Raw genomic sequence first — 21611 nt, 5'->3', positions numbered from 1 at the left:
TTTACGACCTTGTGGAGCCCACCAGGCAAGAACATTGGAGTAGGTTGCCTCGCCTTCCACCAGGGGATCTTCCCGACCCAGGGTTTGAACTAGCGTCTCTTATATCTTCTGCATTGGCAGGTGTGTTTTTTACCACTAGCACCATCTGGGAAGCCTGTGTGCAAAGATGTTTGATGCCAAATTGCTGAAATATCCATAAACACATGAAGGATTTGATTTTTAATTATTCTTCTAATCAAAATTATTCTGATGCCGATAATTATTTTTGAACTTAGAAGTCAAAAAATAACAGATTTCTTCATCAGAAGAAATCTGTTTAATTTTCACATGTCACCTTGCATCACATTCCCTCCTGTCAACTGATTATCTTCAGTTCAGTTCAGTCACCAAGTCGTGTCCAACTCTTTGCAACCCCATGAACAACAGCATGATAGGCCTCCCGTCCATCACCAATTCCTGGAGTTAACTCAAACTCATGTCCATTGAATTGGTGATGCCATCCAAACATCTCATCCTCTATCGTCCCCTTCTCCTCCTGCCCTCAATCTTTCCCAGCATCAGGGTCTTTTCAAATGAGTCAGCTCTTCATATCAGGTGGCCAAAGTTTTGGAGTTTCAGATTCAACATCAGCCTTTCCAATGAACACCCAGAACTGATTTTAGGATGGACTGGTTGGATCGCCTTGCAGTCCAAGGGACTCTCAAGAGTCTTCTCCAACACCACACTTCAAAAGTGTCAATTCTTTGGTGTTCAGCTTTGTTTACAGTCCAACTCTCACACCCATACATGAGTACTAGTAAAACCAGAGCCTTGATTAGATAGACCTTTGTTGACAAAGTAATGTCTCTGTTTTTAATATGCTGTCTAATGTGGTCATAGCTTTCCTTCCAAGAAGTAAGCGTCTTTTAATTTCGTGGCTACAATCACCATCTGCAGTGATTTTGGAGCCCAAGAAAATAAAGTCAGCCACTGTTTCCACTGTTTACCCATCTATTTCCCATGAAGTGATGGGCCTAGGTGCCATGATCTTTGTTTTCTGATTGTTGAGCTTTAAGTCAACTTTTTCACTCTCTTTCACTTTCATCAAGAGGCTCCTTAGCTCTTCTTCACTTTCTGCCATAACAGTGGTGTCATCTGCATATCTGAGGTTATTGATATTTCTCCCAGCAATCTTGATTCCAGCTTGTGCTTCCTCTAGCCCAGTGTTTCTCATGATGTACTCTGCATATAAGTCAAATAAGCAGGCTGACAATATACAACCTTGACGTACTCCTTTTCCTATTTGGAACCAGTCTTCTGTTCCATGTCCAGTTCTAACCATTGCTTCCTGACCTGCATACAGGTTTAGATTTCCCATATGCTAGGTGAGGGAGGCAGTTTAAAATGGATCAGTATCTCTCTGCTGCTGCTGCTATTGCTGCTAAGTCGCTTCAGTCATGTCCAACTCTGTGCAACCCCAGAGATGGCAGCCCAGCAGACTCCCCCATCCCTGGAATTCTCCAGGCAAGAACACTGGAGTGGGTTGCCATTTCCTTCTCCAATGTATGAAAGTGAAAAATAAGAGTGAAGTCACTCAGTCGTGTCTGACTCCTAGCGACCCGATGAACTGCAGCCTACCAGGCTCCTCCGCCCATGGTATTTTCCAGGCAAGAGTACTGGAGTGGGGTGCCATTGCCTTCTCCCAGTATCTCTCTAGTGGCAGGCAAAGCAAAATCTGGAGGAAAAGAAATGTCATTTGGATTTTCAAATTCAACTCTATGATGTAACAGCAAGAAAAATTTCCCCATAGTTAAAGAAAAATTAGGTCTCCATAGAGTTACTTTTTTCTCATAAAGCACATAGCTACAGGCACTAGATTCTGATGTTGACTCCCGGTGTAAGTGATTCTTATTCTGCCTCTTTAAAGGAGAAATAACAGTAGCACAGAATTTTGGCAGTGCTGTAGTCCTTATTAAATAATAAACTACTAAGTATAGTACGAATCTGAAATTGTACTTGCTTCCAACCATCTCTGGAAAAGACACTTGGAAACATGAAATCAGATAATTCTAACTCCTATATGTCTTATACACACACACACACACACACACACACACACACACACATATATATACACCCTTACTTTTTGGTATTAATTTGTATTAAGGAAAAACAAGTTACTTTTAGACTTAAATTCACTCAACAATATTTATTAAGCACAGCATGAAGTAAAAAATACAATCTCTGACCTTATAGGGATTACAAATTTGTTGGAGGGAAAAGAGAAAACAAAAGATAAGAAATAATTGCTGAAGTTTGGTTTCTGACATTGATACTAAGGGTATCATCAGATGAAGAGTTAAAGAGTTACCTAGAAGAAAGTCATCAGAGAAAACATCTAAGGAGATGACAGTTCATCTGAAAGAAGAAGAAGAAGAAAAAAAAAAGTGCCAGAGAAGAACTCTGGGAAAGAGAATTTCAAGAGTAAGCAGTGTAAGAAAAGCAAAAGCCATAAACTAGAAAAGGCTTGAATTATACAAAAGGCAGGAGAAAAATGTAGAGAGAGAAAGAGAAAGTGGGCGGAGCCTTGTGAGAAAAGGAATGGAGCACACACTGCACGAGGGAGGGGGAATAACAGGATTACAGTCTTGGCCTAATTTGCATGATTAAATGACGCCAGCGACTACTGTATCCTCAATAGATCTGAAGGAATGGGAGGGTAAAAGCACATTGTCCTTGTAAGAAAGAATTGCCCTTAGCATGTAAGCTAATGACCACACAAGGCCCCTTGTTTCATCCACAGTTTCCTCATGGCATTTTTCACCTCCATGTTCCTCAAGGTGTAGATCAGGGGATTTAACATGGGTGCAACGATGGTAAACGACACAGCCATCGCCTTGTCTATGGGATAGGTGACTACAGGCCTCACATACAAGAAAATACAAGGCACAAAGAACATGAAGACCACCATGAGGTGGGAGCCACAGGTGGAGAGGGCTTTACACTGCCCTTCAGAGCTGCAGGATTTCAGGGAGCAGAGGATGACCACATGGGAGGTGACAAGGATGAAGAAGATGGCCATACACATCACCCCACTGTTGAGGATAACTAAGAGACCCAGAATGCGGGTATCCATGCAGGCCAGTTTCAGCAATGGAAACAAATCACGCATAAAATGATCAATGATGTTAGGGCCACAGAAGGGAATTTGATACATGAAGAGAAGCTGTACTGTTGCATGGGTAAATGCCCCCAACCATGACCGTCCCAGTAGTAAGCAGCACATCCAAGGCCTCATGATGGTCATGTAGTGCAGGGGCTTACAGATGGCCACGTAGCGGTCATAGGCCATCACGATGAGAAGGATGATGCCCACTCCACCGAAGAAGTGGTCAATGAAGACCTGGGCCATGCAGGCTTTGAGGGAGATGGCAGTGCTCTCAGAGAGGGAGTCCACAATCATCTTGGGGGCAATGACAGAAGAGTAGGTGACATCCGTGAGAGAGAAGGACATAAGAAAAAAATACATGGGTGATCTCAGACTCTGACTTGTGACCACAGTTACCACAATGAGGAGGTTTCCCAAAATGGTGGACACATACATGATTAGAAACACTGCAGAGAGTATTTTCCGCAGCTCTGGATTCTTTGCAATGCCCAAAAGAATGAATTCCGTCACATTGTTGGGATTACCCATTTACTATGGGCTGATGTAAGCTTATCTCTCTGAGCTGGAAAATCTACAAAAGAATATGATTCCAAATTAGCAATTATTATGAATTTGGGAATTTTTTTTTTTTTTGGACTCTCTCTTACACCCTCTTGACTTACCTTTTCCTTCAGCCATCAGTACAGCAACTAGCTACAAACAATCGGATCCTGATAACACCTTGATCCCTGTCATTCCCTGTATAACACCTCTCACCAGTGTATCTCTTGCTTTTCTGACACTTGCTGCTTGAGACACTTAGAAGACCCTGCTTCATCACCCTGGGACATCAACCATGTGGTGATATGGAGAACTAACATACCTTTAGGAAATCCTAGATCACCAGTTGATAGAAGCCAGTGGATAAATGGTAACCAGCCTAGCACAATCTAAGATTCAGATTTGCTTCTTCCCTGTTTCACTCTCCCCCATTCACTGCCTTCATTTTCTTTTCCAAAATGAACTACCAACACACAAGTCCTCTCAGCTGCTGCCTTTTAGGAACCTCAAGCTAGGAAGCTGACCTTAATGTATCACTGGACATACCTAGTAACCTCAGAACATTCTATTTCAGCTCATTTGTTTCACATGCTTATTGATTACTAGAATGTTCTAGTTGAAGAGCCTGCAAAGCAGGTAGGTCATATCCCAAAGGCTCTCCACTTATTAAGAACTATACTCTTTGTATCTGCATTTCTTCCTATCAGATTGGATTATTATTGCATACCATGACTATTTGATAAATCTCTTTTGTGTATCAGGCACTAGACTATCCCATGAAGCATTTTCTTCATTTTAGAGATAAGATGCTGAGGCAAAATGAAAAAATTACAGCAAGTTCCCAAAGATAATAAACATTGAAGCCAAGTTCAAGTCCAGGTTTTCCTGCATCAAAATCAATACCAACAACAACCTATATTGCTCCTTTTAGTATAATGTTGAGTGCTCAGTATGAAAGAGATACTGAAAATTCAATAATTTCCACATTATGACAATACAGAGAGGCAAATTTATACTTCCTGTGCTTATCTTATTCCATAATTCTACAATAAAATTCAATGCTTAATTAATGATGAGACTACAATGAAGAATATGTTTTTATTATAAATATAATCCTGAAACCATGATTTATAACCTTTACTTACCTCCCAAGATTCTAATTATTTTCCAAAAATGCTTATTAAAGAAAACAAAAGCTTAAATCTTTCTTTGCTCCAGGAAGACCCAGATTCAACTTGAGCAGCCTAATCCCAGAAGACAAGCCCGAGTGAACATAAATCCTTTCTTCTCTTTTTTTCTTCTGAAGGGGTGCACCCAAATAAAGCCAAAGACTCTAAAGAATAATACAAATACTAACAAAGTAACTAATCTATTTTGCACTCACTATGTGACAGTAAGGTGTTTTGTCTGCTATTTGCATTATTACATTTATTTTTGTATCACTTGGGACAAGGTACTGTCACAGATCTCATCTTGAGGATGAGGAAATGGAGCTTTAGACACATTGAGCATCTCAGTTAAACACAGCAGAAATTACAAATCCGTGTCATCTCATTTTAAAACACAAATTCATAGTCTTTGCCTTATACCACTAAAGAAATGAATAGTGGCCTCCATTGACTAAATGCAATTGTTACCACAGTTGAATGATGAGATGGTACGACAAGTGCTTCATTGGCCAAGGTCTCTTTGCAAGGGATACTTAAGCAGAGGCTGTCTTGGGGGACCTCTATTAGAGATGATTCCTTTAAATGGGGATGCAAACTACAAAGTCTCTGAGACTCCTGTAAACACCTAAGACCCACTCTTAGGATTACCCTCTTACTAAACAAAATTATATAACTTTCAGGACAATCTTTGCAAATATACAGTGTAGATTAGCTTCAATCACTCTCATCTCCAGTCTAAGAGCTTCAAAAAATTTTAATAGCACAAATGAAGTAGAATGGACCTGTTCTTGGAAATCAGGAAAGCTGGGTTTTATTCCAGGTTGTCCCTCTCACTCCTAGGTTATGTTGTTACATTGTTCACTATCTGGGCCTCAGTTTTCTCATCTAGAGAATGAGGTAGCTCTGGCAGGTTATTAGAGAACTGGGGTTCAGAGGAGCCAGCATAGAGACTCTGTTCCCTTCAAAACAGCAGCTCACCTCCTATCTACATTAAATGTTTACACTTCTAGGTAATATTTCCTCTGAACTATCCCATGGCTTCAAATATTCTAAAACAAAATATACTATACTAAGATAACAATGCCCTTCTATTTTAATATATATTGACTACTAGTTCACATATCAGCTTCCTATTTTGAAATTCAAGACCCTCAACCAAAGTAGTCAACCTCATCTATTTCTACAATTCCCTCTCACTGCCATAAAGCCCATACCTAACTGTCAGAACACATTTGATTGTGTTTTGTACAGTGCATTAAATCCATGGGGTCAAGAATGAACAACACAACTGTCCACTGCAGTCCAGACATTTACTGACTACACAACCTATAAATCCTGTAAAAATAAAACAATGAAACAACAGTTCAAGTCATTAAGTGTTCAGATCAGATCAGTCGCTCAGTCCTGTCCGACTCTTTGCAACCCCATGAATCACAGCATGCCAGGCCTCCCTGTCCATCACCAACTCCCGGAGTTCACCCAGACTCACGTCCATCGAGCCAGTGATGCCATCCAGCCATCTCATCCTCTGTCATCCCCTTCTCCTCCTGCCCCCAATCCCTCCCAGCATCAGAGTCTTTTCCAATGAATCAACTCTTCACATGAGGTGGCCAAAGTACTGGAGTTCCAGCTTTAGCATCATTCCTTCCAAAGAAATCCCAGGGCTGATCTCCTTCAGAATGGACTGGTTGAATCTCCCTGCAGTCCAAGGGACTCTCAAGAGTCTTCTCCAACACCACAGTTCAAAAGCATCAATTCTTCGGTGCTCAGCCTTCTTCACAGTCCAACTCTCACATCCATACTTGACCACAGGGAAAACCATAGCCTTGACTAGATGAACCTTTGTTGGCAAAGTAATGTCTGCTTTTGAATATGCTATCTAGGTTGGTCATAACTTTCCTTCCAAGGAGTAAGCATCTTTTAATTTCATGGCTGCAGCCACAATCTGCAGTGATTTTGGAGCCCGGAAAAATAAAGTCAGCCACTGTTTCCCCTATTTCCCCATCTATTTGCCATGAAGTGATGGGACCAGATGCCATGATCTGCGTTTTCTGAATGTTGAGCATTAAGTCAACCTTTGCACTCTCCACTTTCACTTTGATCAAGAGGCTTTTTAGTTCCTCTTCACTTTCTGCCATAAGGGTGGTGTCATCTGCATATCTGAGGTTATTGATATTTCTCCCGGCAATCTTGATTCCAGCTTGTGTTTCTTCCAGTCCAGCGTTTATCATGATGTACTCTGCATATAAGTTAAATAAACAGGGTGACAATATATAGCCTTGACATACTCCTTTTCCTATTTAGAACCAGTCTGTTGTTCCATGTCCAGTTCTAACTGTTGCTTCCTGACCTGCACACAAATTTCTCAAGAGGCAGATCAGGTGGTCTGGTATTCCAATCTCTCAGAATTTTCCACAGTTTATTGTGATCCACACAGTCAAAGGCTTTGGCATAGTCAATAAAGCAGAAATAGATGCTTTTCTGGGACTCTCTTGCTTTTTCCATGATCCAGCAGATGTTGGCAATTGCCAACAATAAGTGTTAAGGAGTTATTATTTGAGAGTTCTGTGCTAAAATCTTTATGCTTTTCTTTTTTAGTTCCCACAAAACCATATGAAATAGGACCTAGCATTATCCTGATTTTCTAATGCAGTGAATAAGGTTTCAGTTCAGTTCAGTTCAGTTGCTCAGCCATGTCCGACTCTCTGTGACCCTATGGACTACAGATTCCCAGGCTTCCCTGTCCATCACCAACTCCCGGAGTTTACTCAAACTCATGTCCATTGAGTCGGTGATGCCACCCAACCAACCATCTCATCCTCTGTCATCCCCTTCTCCTACCACACTCAATCTTTCCCAGTATCAGGGTCTTTTCAAATGAGTCAGTTCTTTGCCTCTGGTGGCCAAAGTTTTGGAGTTTCAGCTTCAAAATCAGTCCTTCCAATGAATATTCAGGACTAATTTCCTTTAGGATGAACTGGTTGGATCTCCTTGCTGTTCAAGTGACTCTCAAGTGTCTTCTCCAACACGACACTTCAAAAGCATCAACTATTCAGTGCTCAACTTTCTTTAGAGTCCAACTCTCACATCCATACATGACTATTGGAAAAACCATAGCTTTGACTAGATGGAACTTTGTTGACAAAGTAATGTCTCTGCTTTTTAATATGCTGTCTAGGTTGGTCATAATTTTTCTTCCAAGGATCAAGCGTCTTTTAATTTCATGGCTGCAATCACCATTTGCAGTGATTTTGGAGCCCCCCAAAATTAAGTCTGTCAGTTTCCACTGTTTCCCCATCTATTTGCCATGAACTGATGGGATTAGATACCATGATCTTAGTTTTCTGAATGTTGAGCTTTAAGCCAACTTTTTCACTCTTCTCTTTCACTTTCATTGAGAGGCTCTTTAATTCTTCTTCACTTTCTGCTATAAGGGTGATTTCATCTGCATATCTGAGGTTATTGATATATTTTCTGGCAATCTTGATTCCAGCTTGTGCTTCATCCAGCCGAGCATTTCTCATGACGTACTTTGCATATAAGTTAAATATGTAGGGTGACAATATACAGCCTTGACATACTCTTTTCCCTATTTGGAACTAGTCTATTGTTCCATGTCCAGTTCTAACTGTTGCTTCTTGACCTGCATAAAGACTTCTCAGAGGAAGGTTAGGTGATCTGGCATTCCCATCTCTTTCAAAATTTTCCACAGTTTGTTGTGACCCATGCAGTCAAAGAGTTTGGTATGGTCAAAAGAATAAGTAGATGTTTTTCTGGAACTCTCTTGCTTTTTCGATGATCCAGTGGATGTTGGCAATTTGATTTCTGGTCCTCTGCCTTTTCTAAATCCAGCTTGAACATCTGGAAGTTCACAGTTCACATATTATTGAAGCCTGGCCTGGAGAGTTGTGAGCATTACTTTACTAGCATGTGAGATGAGAGCAACTGTGCAGTAGTTTGAACATTCTTTGGCATCGCCTTTCTTTGGGATTGGAATGAAAACTGACCTTTGGTCCAGTCCTGTGGCCACTGCTGAGTTTTCCAAATTTGCTGACATATTGATTGCATCACTTTCACAGCATCATCTTTTAGGATTTGAAATAGTTCAACTGGAATTAGTGTATATAACTTGCTCAAAGCTTCTTTTTTTAATATAAATTTATTTTAATTGGAGGTTATTTACTTTACAGTATTGTATTGGTTTTGCCATATATCAATATGAATCTGCCAGGTATACACATGTTCCCCATCCTGAACCCCCCTCTCTCCTTCCTCCCAGTACCATCCCCCTAGGTCGTCCCAGTGAACCAGCTCAAAGCCTCTTGATGCCTATGTGATTAAGTTGATACTTCAGCTCACTGACCACAGCCCTTCCACAAATTTTACACCCTGTCTCACAAAACTGTCATGAAATTCAGAGGAAGTAAGAGACATGAGAATGTTTGGAGAGCACTATCCAAATATTCATTATGTTTATCTTCCATTCCTATAAGCTCCTGGCCTCCCCTTCCCATGTTCATGTCTTTTGTTAAACTAATCTCTTACACTCATCTTTCAGACTCACATCATCTCCCAAATCTCCCTCACCTGTTATTCTGGATATTTGTTACATGTTTCTGTATAGCTTGCATATCAGAAATAATCCATTTATCTCATTTAGCTAAATTTAAAAAAGATTAATGTTTATGAAATAAATAAAAAATGATGCAGCAAAAATTGAAGGTATTTCTTAATAAACATTTAACCAGTTCCATCACATTTTTAAAAAGATAAATTTTAAAGAAATATCAAAATTTCCAAATCAATTTATTCATAATAAAAGAAAATATACTATACAGTCCATGGAATTATATAGGCCAGGATACTGGATTGGGTAGCCATTCCCTTCTCCAGGAGATCTTCCCAACCCAGGGATCGAAGCTGCATCTCTTGGGTCTCCTTCATTGGCAAGCTGATTCTTTACAACTAACACCACCTGGATCTATTAAATACTAAATTGACTAAAAGGGTATCAGTTACTCCTGAACACTTAATAAGATATGTTTTTGAACTGACTTTAAAAGAAACCTTCAAAAGCAACTTGTTTCCTAAAACACTCTTTTAGCCAAAAGTAGAATATTTGTAATTAAATAATTCATTTTCATAAATTGTAAAAGCAAGACATGCCCCACGAGGGATAGCTTAAATAGATAGATAGATAGAAAGAAAGGTTAAAGTAAAAAACCCTCTCCCAACGATAAGCACTCACTCATTTGATCCTCTATTAACAGTTTAGTAAATGCTCCTAAGATATGCATTTGTATTTGGTATATATATATATCATCATTGATGCGTTTTACTCTATATGAACATATATAAAATATAATAATTCACTTGAACTACTAATTACAGCTTGTGTGAGCATTATCTGCCAATATAGATGAATTTTCCTTGATTTTAATTGTTACATATTATTCCATTTCATTGTTACAATATAATTCCTTTAGTCCATTTTTGCTTGAAATTCATTTCAGTTTTAATACTTTACCTTATATGTAGATACACAATGAATACCACTTACAGACATCTTCACTTATTTCTGTTGGATAAATCTATGTCATCATAAAAACAAAAAATACACATATATTTACATTTGACAGATTCTGTAACATTGCTCTCAAAATCCTGAAGTATCTTTTATTGCCCCAAAATAGTGTATTAAAAACTAATTTTCCCCACAGCTTTGCCATCACTACATATTAAGAACCTTGAATATATTAAAAATAATGATGCAGAAAATCATCTCATTTTAATTTGAATTTGCTTAATCATTCAGTCTTAGAATCTCATTGGTGATATAAACAACAAATGTTAGTTCCCAGAGTTTAAGCTGTGCTGTGTGCCTGTGAACTAATTCATTCATTCATGTTCAACTCTTTTGTGACCCCACAGACTGTATAGCCCACCAGGCTCCTCTATCCATGGAATTTGCCAGGCAAGAATACTGTAGTGGGTTGCCATTTCCTCCTGCAAGGGATCGTCCCAACCCAGGGATCAAAACCATGTCTCCTGTATTGTCAAGCAGACTCTACCCTTGAGCCACTAGAGAAGCCCAAATCAAAACGATGTAATATCTATATAGAGATATATGATCTATGCATGCTAAGTCACTTTAGTCATGTCCAACTCTTTGTGACTCTATGGACTGTAGCCAGCCAGCTCTTCTGTCCATGGGATCCTCTAGGCAAGAATACTGGAGTGGGTTTCCATGCTCTCCTCCATGGGATCTTCCCGATGCAGGGATAGAAGCTGTGTCTCCTGCATCTCTTGCATTACAGGCAGATTCTTTACCACTGAGCCATCATCTATACACATATCCTAATCAAGCTAATAATAAATTATTTAGTATATTCTATATATCAGATATTTTGCTATTACTTAATGTATGTTTTCTCACTTAGTCCTCACATCTAACTATGAGGAGACACATTGTATGACTGAGATAAAGCCAAATGATTAATTTGCTTAAGGGTATACAGTCAGTAATTAAGAAAGCCCGGATATGAACCCAAGAAGCCAACTCTATGTTGATATGTGTTTCTTGTGTCTGAATTTCTCATGGAGCTTAATGATTTATTCAATAAAATCTTGGATAACAGGAAGTGATAGCAAGGTATTTAGGGAGAGCCTCTGGGTCATCATTTTTAAGGAGCAACAGTGTCCTGTGTTTCTTAGAAAACTCATGCCCGAGCACAGGCATCATCAACAGACTGTCTCTAATGAAGGACATTAAAAGGATTGTTTCTGTCCCTAAGCCTTCCTTTCTTCACTTGCTTTCCTTGAAAGAGGAATAGACGTGTAATTATATACAGCAGCATAATTTTGGATAGAAATTAGTATATCATTGTAGATACAAAAATTAATGCTTTCTTGAAATGACTCCAGAGGCAGGGGGCTTCAAACCTGAACGACCATTTGCTTCACCCTCAGGACCAATGCTGACACCACACTTATAGGCAGAGCTCCTCAGAAATAAACATCTGTGTTTATATATATATATATATATATATATGCAAATTTAATATGAATTATTTATATATATAAATTTAATATATGTATTGAATAACTATAAGCAATAATTTATCAAACCAGAAAGAAAAATACTAAATAAGGCCTGCATCAAAGGTGACTAATAGAAAAAGAAAGGCAGTTGGTACAAGAGGAACACAGAAATATATCTACATATACACACATATATGTTGTTTGTATACTACATATACACACAGAATGTTGCTTGAAAGAAGGGAAGCACAATATGTCTAAAACTATCCTATATATACCAGCTACTCCCATTCCTCCCTTTTCTAAGACAAACCGCTGACACATAAACACACAATTTATTTGCTAATCTCATGATCTGGATAGAGACCAAAAGGTAGACACTTAAGTTCTGGCAATTTGCCCAAAGAGTTTAAAGTAAATTAAGCTAAAAATTGTTGATAACTCAAGACTTTTCAACCTGAGGCTAAAATTTGTTTATACAGACAAAACAGGTTAGCAACTGAGTAAAGTTTAAAAATAAAATTAAATTAAAATTTTTTAAATTAAAAATAAATAAATAAATAAAATTGTGTATGTACGTGATTCAGTAATTTCAGTGACCTCAAAACAGTAATTCAAATTAATAAGACCATGTTTAATCCTCAAAACAGTTGTTAAAATCATCTCCAAAACTCAATTTAATGTCATCTCTCTAATTACCTGATGATCTCTGTAACTAGAAGGTAGAGAGCATGTGAGTAATTTTCTAAGATCATGTCAGAATAATCAAAAGTCTTACTCCATTCAGGATATACTTACATGAACTTTTCTCTACAAAAGGTCTATAAATCATGATGCATTATAGTTGCAACTTAGAAAATTCAAGTATGGAATGAAGTAAATCAGGATCACACTGGAAGCAAATCATCCAATCAATGGGAGGTAATTTTGATAGGACCAGAGTTTCTAATGATCTTGAAAAACACATTTAAAACATATCTAAATGTCCAAGGATTTATATAGGAAATAATCTCTGTGGATAGGAGCAGAATTTCAATGTGAAAGTTTTCTAAAAAAGGCAGCCAGATATAAACAGTTTTCAAAATCATTCATGGAACTGCCTGCCATTTAACTATATTTGAGTTTAATTTGCAAGCAGTTTCCAATACAAATCTTAGAAAAAAAACATTATTACTAAGACGTTTTCCTTTGGGCAATAGACTTGGGTTAAAGAGGACAGACTGTTATTTTCAAATGACACAGGATTTCAAGAAGTGTAGACTTGCATCAATTCAACTGCACCCCTTTGAGGCTGTGTCTCCACTGACTGAGGCTCTAATCACCATACCAATGAATTCCCACCCACTCCTGCAATGATCCACATTTCCCAGGAGTGGAGCCTCACTGGAGCTAGGCCAAACTGATGCTCCACAAACACACAACCAGATCATGGTGGGTGATAACTATTGAGTTATTTGTTGAACTAAGTTATCTTCTTCAGTAGAAGAATAACCACACAATGATTCATCTGCCTGATGATAGAGATGAAGAAAAGTCAGTAGGACTTATTCTTGATCACCTCGCTAGCCCGAGGGCTGACTTTTTCCATCACCTGATCTGGAGGTCTCTGTATCTTTTTTTTTTAATTTATTTATATTAATTGGAGGCTAATTACAATATTGTATGGGTTTTGCCATACATTGACATGATTCAGCCATGGATGTACATGTGTTCCCCATCCTGACCCTCCCTCCGCCTCCCTATCCAACCCATCCCTCAGGGTCATCCCAGTGCACCAGCCCTGAGCACCCTGTCTCATGCATTGACCCTGGACTGATAATCTGTTTCACATGTGATAATATCCATGTTTCAGTGCTATTCTCTCTAATCGTCTCCCCCTCGCCCTCTCCCACAGAGTCTAAAAGACTGTTCTATACATCTGTGTCTCTTTTTCTGTCTCACATATAGGGTCATCTTTACCATCTTTCTAAATTCCATATACATGCATTAGCATACTTTATTGGTGTTTTTCTCTCTGTATATTTTAAGACTGCTCTTAAAATAGTATAACATCTAACTGCCTTTATAAAGCATTTAAAAATGCTCCTCAGCAAGAAAAAAGAAAGGCTAAATTCTTTCACATTCCTTAAAAATTGGTATTCTCAAATAGCATGTTTAAAATTTAAAAATATTTGGGGGTTAGGAACATTATTCTTTGTCTACTATTAATAATAATAATAAAAAAAATCAGTATCCTACATTTGCAACACACTTCACAGACTATAACTAGTCCAATAAACTTACTTGACCACACTCTAAGAAGTCTCCAGAGAAGCAAGAGTCTCTCAGTTTTACTGAAGGTCAGGTGATGGGCCAACCTCTGTGTTGGATTAACTTTCCTAACATTCTAAAGTTACTCCATGATCTCATTTAACAATATAGACAAGAGTTAGGGCAACTTGAACTTCCCAGATGGCTCAGATGGTAAAGAATCTGCCTGCAATGCAAGAGACCCATGTTCCATCCCTGGATTGGGAAGATCCCCTGGCGGATGGCATGACAACCCACTCCAGTATTCCCACCTGGAGAATCCCCATGGACAGAGGAGCCTGGCAGGCGACAGCCCATGGGGTTGCAAAGAGTTGGACGCGACTGAGCGACTAAGCACAACACACAGCACAGGGGAGCTTAGCACAATTCTCCTTTCCAATATTGCCCCCAAAAAGGTACTTTGTTTGATGTTTCATTTCCTTAATCGCTTCCTCTTCTGAACTAGGAATGCCACAAATTTGCTACCTTTTTTATATGATGTATGTATGTCTGTGCATTATATATAAAAACAGTAAAAAATGTTCATCCCCCAAGAAACCATTTTTACTTACTTGGGAAATACATTACCCTCATTTCAAATGCATGTTTTTAAATAACTTGCTTATTTTTGAAAATAGAAGGAAGATAGTATGGTTATTTAAACTCTGAGTAAACTGAAATTTTAGCTGTGCTTCAAACAACTACACAAATCTATATCCAATTTTTCTGTCCTACATCACCCTCTCATAAAATATTCTTCATATTACCCATTACTAACAAAACTTTATTTTTCATTTGTTTACTTGCTTATTACTTACCTACTCACCATTGGAATTAGTTCCACACAAATACAACCCTATTTGTATTATTCAACATCATATACCTAAATCCCACAGCTTTTTTTTCCCCACTGTAGACACTGAACAATATTTTTTGAATGAATTAAATGTCTAACTTTCCTAAACTGAATTGACCATGAAGCCATTTTCCAGTAAAAATGGTAACATTGTGGGATAACAATGGGAAAAGCCCTAAAGACACCTATTTAGCTCTTCAAGGTGCTGCCCTCATGCCCAAACTCAGTATCAGTCTCGTCAACGATTAAGCTATTTTTTTCCTCCAAATATCTTTCACCCAAGTGCCACTTTCTTTGAAATTCAATTGTTGAATTCCATTTCTTGAGCCCATTATGTTTCACTTTTCATGATGCCCATGAAGTGTAATACACCTTCAAAGATGAGATCAGCAGGTGGCTTCTCTCTAACAAAAGTGGAATCAAGAAAGTGCAATTCACCTGAGGAATGAAGGTCAAGGGAGGGCTGAGAGAGGACAGTGTCCCCGCCCCACCAAAAGGGAAAAATGTCTCAATGGCAGTATCCACAATGTGGCAAATGATCATATCTGTGTCCTGATATTTTCACATCATGAGAAAAAGGACTTCTGTTGTCAGGTGAAAAGAGAGGAAGGAAAAAAAGTCTGAAAGACTTGTGTGGCTTACCTTCATTGAGTCATAGCTTTTTGTATGAAATGCAGTAAAGTCCTCCTTAATTACACTTGTTGCTTAAATTATTTAAAGAACCTATGAAAATGTATGTCTTGTAGCTGTGTTAGTTGCTCAGTCGTGTCCGACTCTTTGTGAACCCATGGACTATAACCCACCACCCTCCTACTTCCATGGGATTTCCCAGGCAAGAATATTGGAATGTGTTGCCATTCCCTTCTCCAGGGGATATCCCTGACCTAGTGATCAAACCTGCATCTCTTATGTAAGTGGTGCTAGTCTTTCATGTACAGGGCTTATTAATTTTACTCAAAAATAGTTAGTCTTATTATTAAGGTAAATCTTAAGTTAGCTGTCAATTTATGTTTAAATATAAATTAAAATTGTTACTGTTAATTAATTCAAATTTTAAAAGCTCAGCCGTGACTTCAGATTTAATACAGCAAGTACTTCAGTGTTACCACACTGCAGAGGGAGAGTCTTCTTCAGTTACTGGTTATTAAAAAAATATTCACTTAAATATTCACTTTTATATCCTAGCATGTTGGTATGAAAGCTTCAAACTCTAAATCAAACCATTTCACTAGACTGTATATAGATAGATAGTTTCACTATATTTGATTGGTTTCATCAGGAAAACCAGAAGGGGAAGGGACCGAAAAACCTTATAGCTGGCCTTCAACAATAGAGAACTCACTTTTCTCATTAATGCCTAATAATTTCACTAAAGTCCAGATTAAAATAATGTATTCTTATATATAAAGATCCATACATTTATCTCATTAATTTTAAGGACACACACTTGCATGCTTATGTTATTCAAGACAGCAAAAGAGACATAGATGTATAAAACAGTCTTTTGGACTCTGTAGGAGAGGAAGGAGGGGGATGATTTGGGAGAATGTCATTGAAACATGTATAATATCATATAAGAAATGAATCACCAGTCCAGGTTCGATGCATGATACAGGAGGCTTGGGGCTGGTGCACTGGGATGACCCAGAGGGATGGTATGGGGAGGGAGGTGGGAGGGCTGTTCAGAATGGGGAACACATGTACACCTGTGGCAGATTCATGTTGATGTATGGCAAAACCAATACAATATTGTAAAGTAATTAACCTCTAATTAAAATAAATAAATTTAAATTTTTTAAAAAATTAAAAATAATTAGGTGGCTGTTAGTCTTCAAGAGACATTCTTGATGATGAGTATGAAGGGACATCTTAATATACCTTAAACTTACTCACAAGCCAGCAAGTCTCCAACTGAGAATGCCAGATGGCCTTATATTCCCATCTTCAGCTCTGAAACCTTCTAAGTTCTCTGTTCACAATTTATAATATCAGTGGGTCAGTTCAGTCACTCAGTCATGTCCAACTCTTTGCGAGCCCATGAATAGCAGCAAACCAGGCCTCCCTGTCCATCACCAACTCCCAGAGTTCACTCAGACTCACATCCATCGAGTCGGTAATGCCATCCAGCCATCTCATCCTGTCGTCTCCTTCTCCTCTTGCCCCCAATCCCTTCCAGCATCAGAATCTTTTCCAGTGAGTCAAATCTTCTCATGAGGTGGCCAAAGTACTGGAGTTTCAGCTTCAACATCAGTCTTTCCAATGAACACCCAAGACTGATCTCCTTTAGGACGGACTGGTTGGATCTCCTTGCAGTCCAAGGGACTCTCAAGAGTCTTCTCCAACACCACACTTCAAAAGCATCAATTCTTTGGCGCTCAGCCTTCTACACAGTCCAACTCTCACATCCATACATAACCACTGGAAAAGCCATAGCCTTGACTAGATGAACCTTTGTTGGCAAAGTAATGTCTCTGCTTTTTAATATGCTATCTAGGTTGGTCATAACTTTCCTTCCAAGGAGTGTCTTTTAATTTCATGGCTGCAATCACCATCTGTAGTGATTTTGGAGCCCCCCAAAATAAAGTCTGACACTTTTTCCACTGTTTCCCCAACTATTTCCTAAGAAGTGATTAAATATCTCACCCCTCCAGCAAGCCCCTTTTATAGCCCCTAAGGCCCAACCATTGGCCTCAGTTTTCCTCTTTTGATACTCCCTTTAGTCTTAGAGTAGAAACAATATTTATTCAGGAGTTTCCCCATTCTTATCCATGAATTATGCTCAGCTAATTTCTAATAGTCACAAGAAAAAATGAACCACATATTGTTTAAGTCTAGACTCTTGAAATTCTTAATTATCATTATTCATTGTAAACTTGATCATTTTAACAGCTTAAGCAGCTTCCCAGGTGGACCGGTTAGATCCCTGGGTTGAGAAGATCCCCTGGAGGAGGGCAAGGCAACCCAGTCCAGTATTCTTCCCTGGTGAATCCCAAGGACAGAGGAGCCTGGCAGGCTACAGTCCTTTGGGTTACTGAAGACCAACATTAATACTTGATTTCACTAATGTAAAGAAATAGGTTTTTTCTTTTCTGAGAAAGAAACAAATCTGTTACCATACTACCACTGGCCTTTTGTAAAAGTGAGTTGGCATAGTTCACTATGCCAAAGTGGAAAAAAATAGAGAGAGAGAAAATTGTAATGCTGAGCTGTATTGCTACATGTGAGAAGAGGCTGCAGCAGATTTAGCACTATATTCTTGAAGGACATGGGCTTTCTGTATAGCTCAGCTGGTAAAGAATCTGTCTGCAATGCAGGAGACCTCCCTTCAATTCCTGGTCAGGAAGATCCCCTGGAGAAGGCATAGGCTACCTACTCCAGTATTCTTGGACTTTTCTTGTGATTCAGCTGGTAAAGAATCTACCTGCAATGCAGGAGACCTGGATTTGATCCCTGAGTTGGGAAGATCCCCTGGAGATGGGAAAGGCTACCCACTCCAGTATTCTGTCCTGGAGAATTCTATGGACAATCCATGGGTCATAAAGAGTCAGACACGACTAAGCAACAAAGTAAATCATTAAGACTGTAGACATTTTCCTCATCTATAGACCTAAACATACAACAGACAGCAATGTTTCATTTGAAAAAAAGTAAGACTGAGTTTGAAAGACCTGAATTGGAAGTTCATTGCTAAAACTTTTGAAAGGAAGCTGGATTCCAGTGTAATAGTTCCTGACACACTAACAAGGAAAACACATGTGATGTGAGGCAAGTGAATCTGTCTTGGCTTCAACTTGTTCTCTGTAAAATGGGGATAATAAAAATGAAACTACCAGCTTAGGACATGGATGAATCAACTGAGGTGAATGTGTCTGATGGATGATATGATCATGTGATGTAAATACACTTATCAGACATACAGAGCAGTATCTTTAGAACCTAAACATATACCTTTTGTTGAAATTTAATAAAAGATGTTTCAGTTCATCTGACTCTTTGTGACCCCACGAATTGCAGCACGCCAGGCCTCCCTGTCCATCACCATCTCCCGGAGTTCACACAGACTCATGTCCATCGAGTCAGTGATGCCATCCAGCCATCCCATCCTCTGTTGTCCCCTTCTCCTCCTGCCCCCAATCCCTCCCAGCATCAGAGTCTTTTCCAATGAGTCAACTCTTCCCATGAAGTGGCCAAAGTACTGGAGTTTAAGCTTTAGCATCATTCCCTCCAAAGAAATCCCAGGGCTGATCTCTTTCAGAATGGACTGGTTTGATCTCCTTGCAGTCCAAGAGACTCTTAAGAGTCTTCTCCAACACCACAGTTTAAAAGCATCAATTCTTCAGTGCTTAGCTTTCTTCACAGTTCAACTCTCACATCCATATATGACCACTGGAAAAAAAGAGGTGTTTACCCCCTCCCCCCCAAAAATAAAAATCTTCACAAACCAGATAATCATGATAGTGTGAATGCTCAAATAGAGCCAGACACCCTGGAATGTGAAGTCAAGTGGGCCTAAGGAAGAAGCAGTACAAACAAAGCTAGTGGAAGTGATGGATTTCCAGTTGAGCTATTTCAAATTGAAAAGATGATGCTGTGAAAGTGTTACACTCAATATGCCAGCAAATTTGGGAAACTCAGCAGTGACCACAGGACTGGAAAAGGCCAGTTTTCATTCCATTCCCAAAGAAAGGCAATGCCAAAGAATGCTCAAACTACCACACAATTGCACTCATCTCACACCCTAGTAATGCTCAAAATTCTCCAAGCCAGGCTTCAGCATACATGAACTGTGAACTTCCAGATGTTCAAGCTGGTTTAGAAAAGGCAGAGGAACAAGAGATCAAATTGCCAATATCTGCTGAATCATCAAAAAAAGCAAGAGAGCTCCAGAAAACATCTATTTCTGTTTTATTGACTATGCCAAAGCCTTTGACTGTGTGGATCACAATAAACCGTGGAAAATTCTGAAAGAGATGGAAATAACAGACCACTGGACCAGCCTCTTGAAAAACCTGTATGCAGGTCAGGAAGCAACAGTTAGAACTGGACATTGAACAACAGACTGGCTCCAAATAGGAAAAGGAGTACGTCAAGGCTGTATATTGTCACCCTGCTTGTTTGACTTATATGCAGAGTACATCATGAGAAACGCTGGGCTGGAAGAAGTACAAGCTGGAATCAAGATTGCTGGGAGAAATATCAACAACCTCAGATATGCAGATGACACCACCCTTATGGCAGAAAGTGAAGAAGAGCTAAAGAGCCTCTTGATGAAAGTAAAAGAGGAGAGTGAAAGAGTTGGCTTAAAGCTCAACATTCAGAAAACTAAGATCATGGCATCTGGTCCCATCACTTCATGGCAAATAGTGGAACATTGGAAACAGTGGCAGACTTTATTTTGGGGGCTCCAAAACCACTGCAGATCATGACTGCAGCCATGAAATAAAAAGATTCCTATGAGGTACCATTTCACACCAGTCAGAATGGCTGCGATCCAAAAGTCTACAAATAATAAATGTTGGAGAGGGTGTGGAGAAAAGGGAACCCTCTTACACTGTTGGTGGGAATGCAAACTAGTACAGCCACTATGGAGAACAGTGTGGAGATTCCTTAAAAAACTGGAAATAGAACTGCCTTATGATCCAGCAATCCCACTGCTGGGCATACACACTGAGGAAACCAGAAGGAAAGAGACACGTGTACCCCAATGTTCATCGCAGCACTGTTTATAATAGCCAGGACATGGAAGCAACCTAGATGTCCATCAGCAGATGAATGGATAAGAAAGCTGTGGTACATATACACAATGGAGTATTACTCAGCCATTAAAAAGAATACATTTGAATCAGTTCTAATGAGGTGGATGAAACTGGAGCCTATTATACAGAGTGAAGTAAGCCAGAAGGAAAAACACCAATACAGTATACTAACACATATATATGGAATTTAGAAAGATGGTAACAATAACCCGGTGTACGAGACAGCAAAAGAGACACTGATGTATAGAACAGTCTTATGGACTCTGTGGGAGAGGGAGAGGGTGGGAAGATTTGGGAGAATGACATTGAAACATGTAAAATATCATATACGAAACGAGATGCCAGTCCAGGTTCGATGCACGATGCTGGATGCTTGGGGCTAGTGCACTGGGACGACCCAGGGGATGGTATGGGGAGGGAGGAGGGAGGAGGGTTCAGGATGGGGAACACATGTATACCTGTGGCGGATTCATTTTGATATTTGGCAAAACTAATACAATTATGTAAAGTTTAAAAAAAAAAAAAAGACTCCTTGGGAGAAAAGTTATGACCAACTTAGCGTATTCAAAAGCAGAGACATTACTTTGCCAACAAAGGTCACCCTAGTCAAGGCTATGGTTTTTCCAGAGGTCATGTATGGATGTAAGAGTTGGACTATAAAGAAAGCTGAGCACTGAAAAATTGATGCTTTTGAACTGTGATGTTGGAGAAGACTCTAGAGAGTCCCTTGGACTTACAAGGAGATCCAACCAGTCCATCCTAAGGAAGTCAGTCCTATGTGTTCATTGGACTGATGTTGAAGCTGAAACTCT

The 21611-nt window shown here is 39.2% G+C and overlaps 1 protein-coding gene and 1 pseudogene across 1 annotated transcript; one reads left to right on the top strand and one right to left on the bottom strand.

The window, feature by feature from the left end:
• The window catches only part of LOC133243812 (testis-specific Y-encoded protein 1-like), a 505577-nt pseudogene that overhangs the window by 364962 nt on the left and 119004 nt on the right, over window positions 1–21611 (top strand).
• On the bottom strand, window positions 2747–3676 carry LOC133243789 (olfactory receptor 4C6-like). The gene has a single exon (XM_061410544.1). The coding sequence runs from the start codon at window positions 3674–3676 to the stop codon at window positions 2747–2749; it is 930 nt and encodes a 309-aa protein (XP_061266528.1).

Source organism: Bos javanicus, chromosome Y (genome assembly GCF_032452875.1).
Source record: "Bos javanicus breed banteng chromosome Y, ARS-OSU_banteng_1.0, whole genome shotgun sequence".
Lineage (NCBI taxonomy): Eukaryota > Metazoa > Chordata > Mammalia > Artiodactyla > Bovidae > Bos > Bos javanicus.
Note: the sequence above shows the minus strand (reverse complement) of the source record. Positions and strands in the feature narration are given on the sequence as shown.

Bases quoted from the DNA above. Each gene is read 5' to 3' on its own strand.
- LOC133243789 (XM_061410544.1), bottom strand. From the start codon at position 3,676: ATGGGTAATCCCAACAATGTGACGGAATTCATTCTTTTGGGCATTGCA.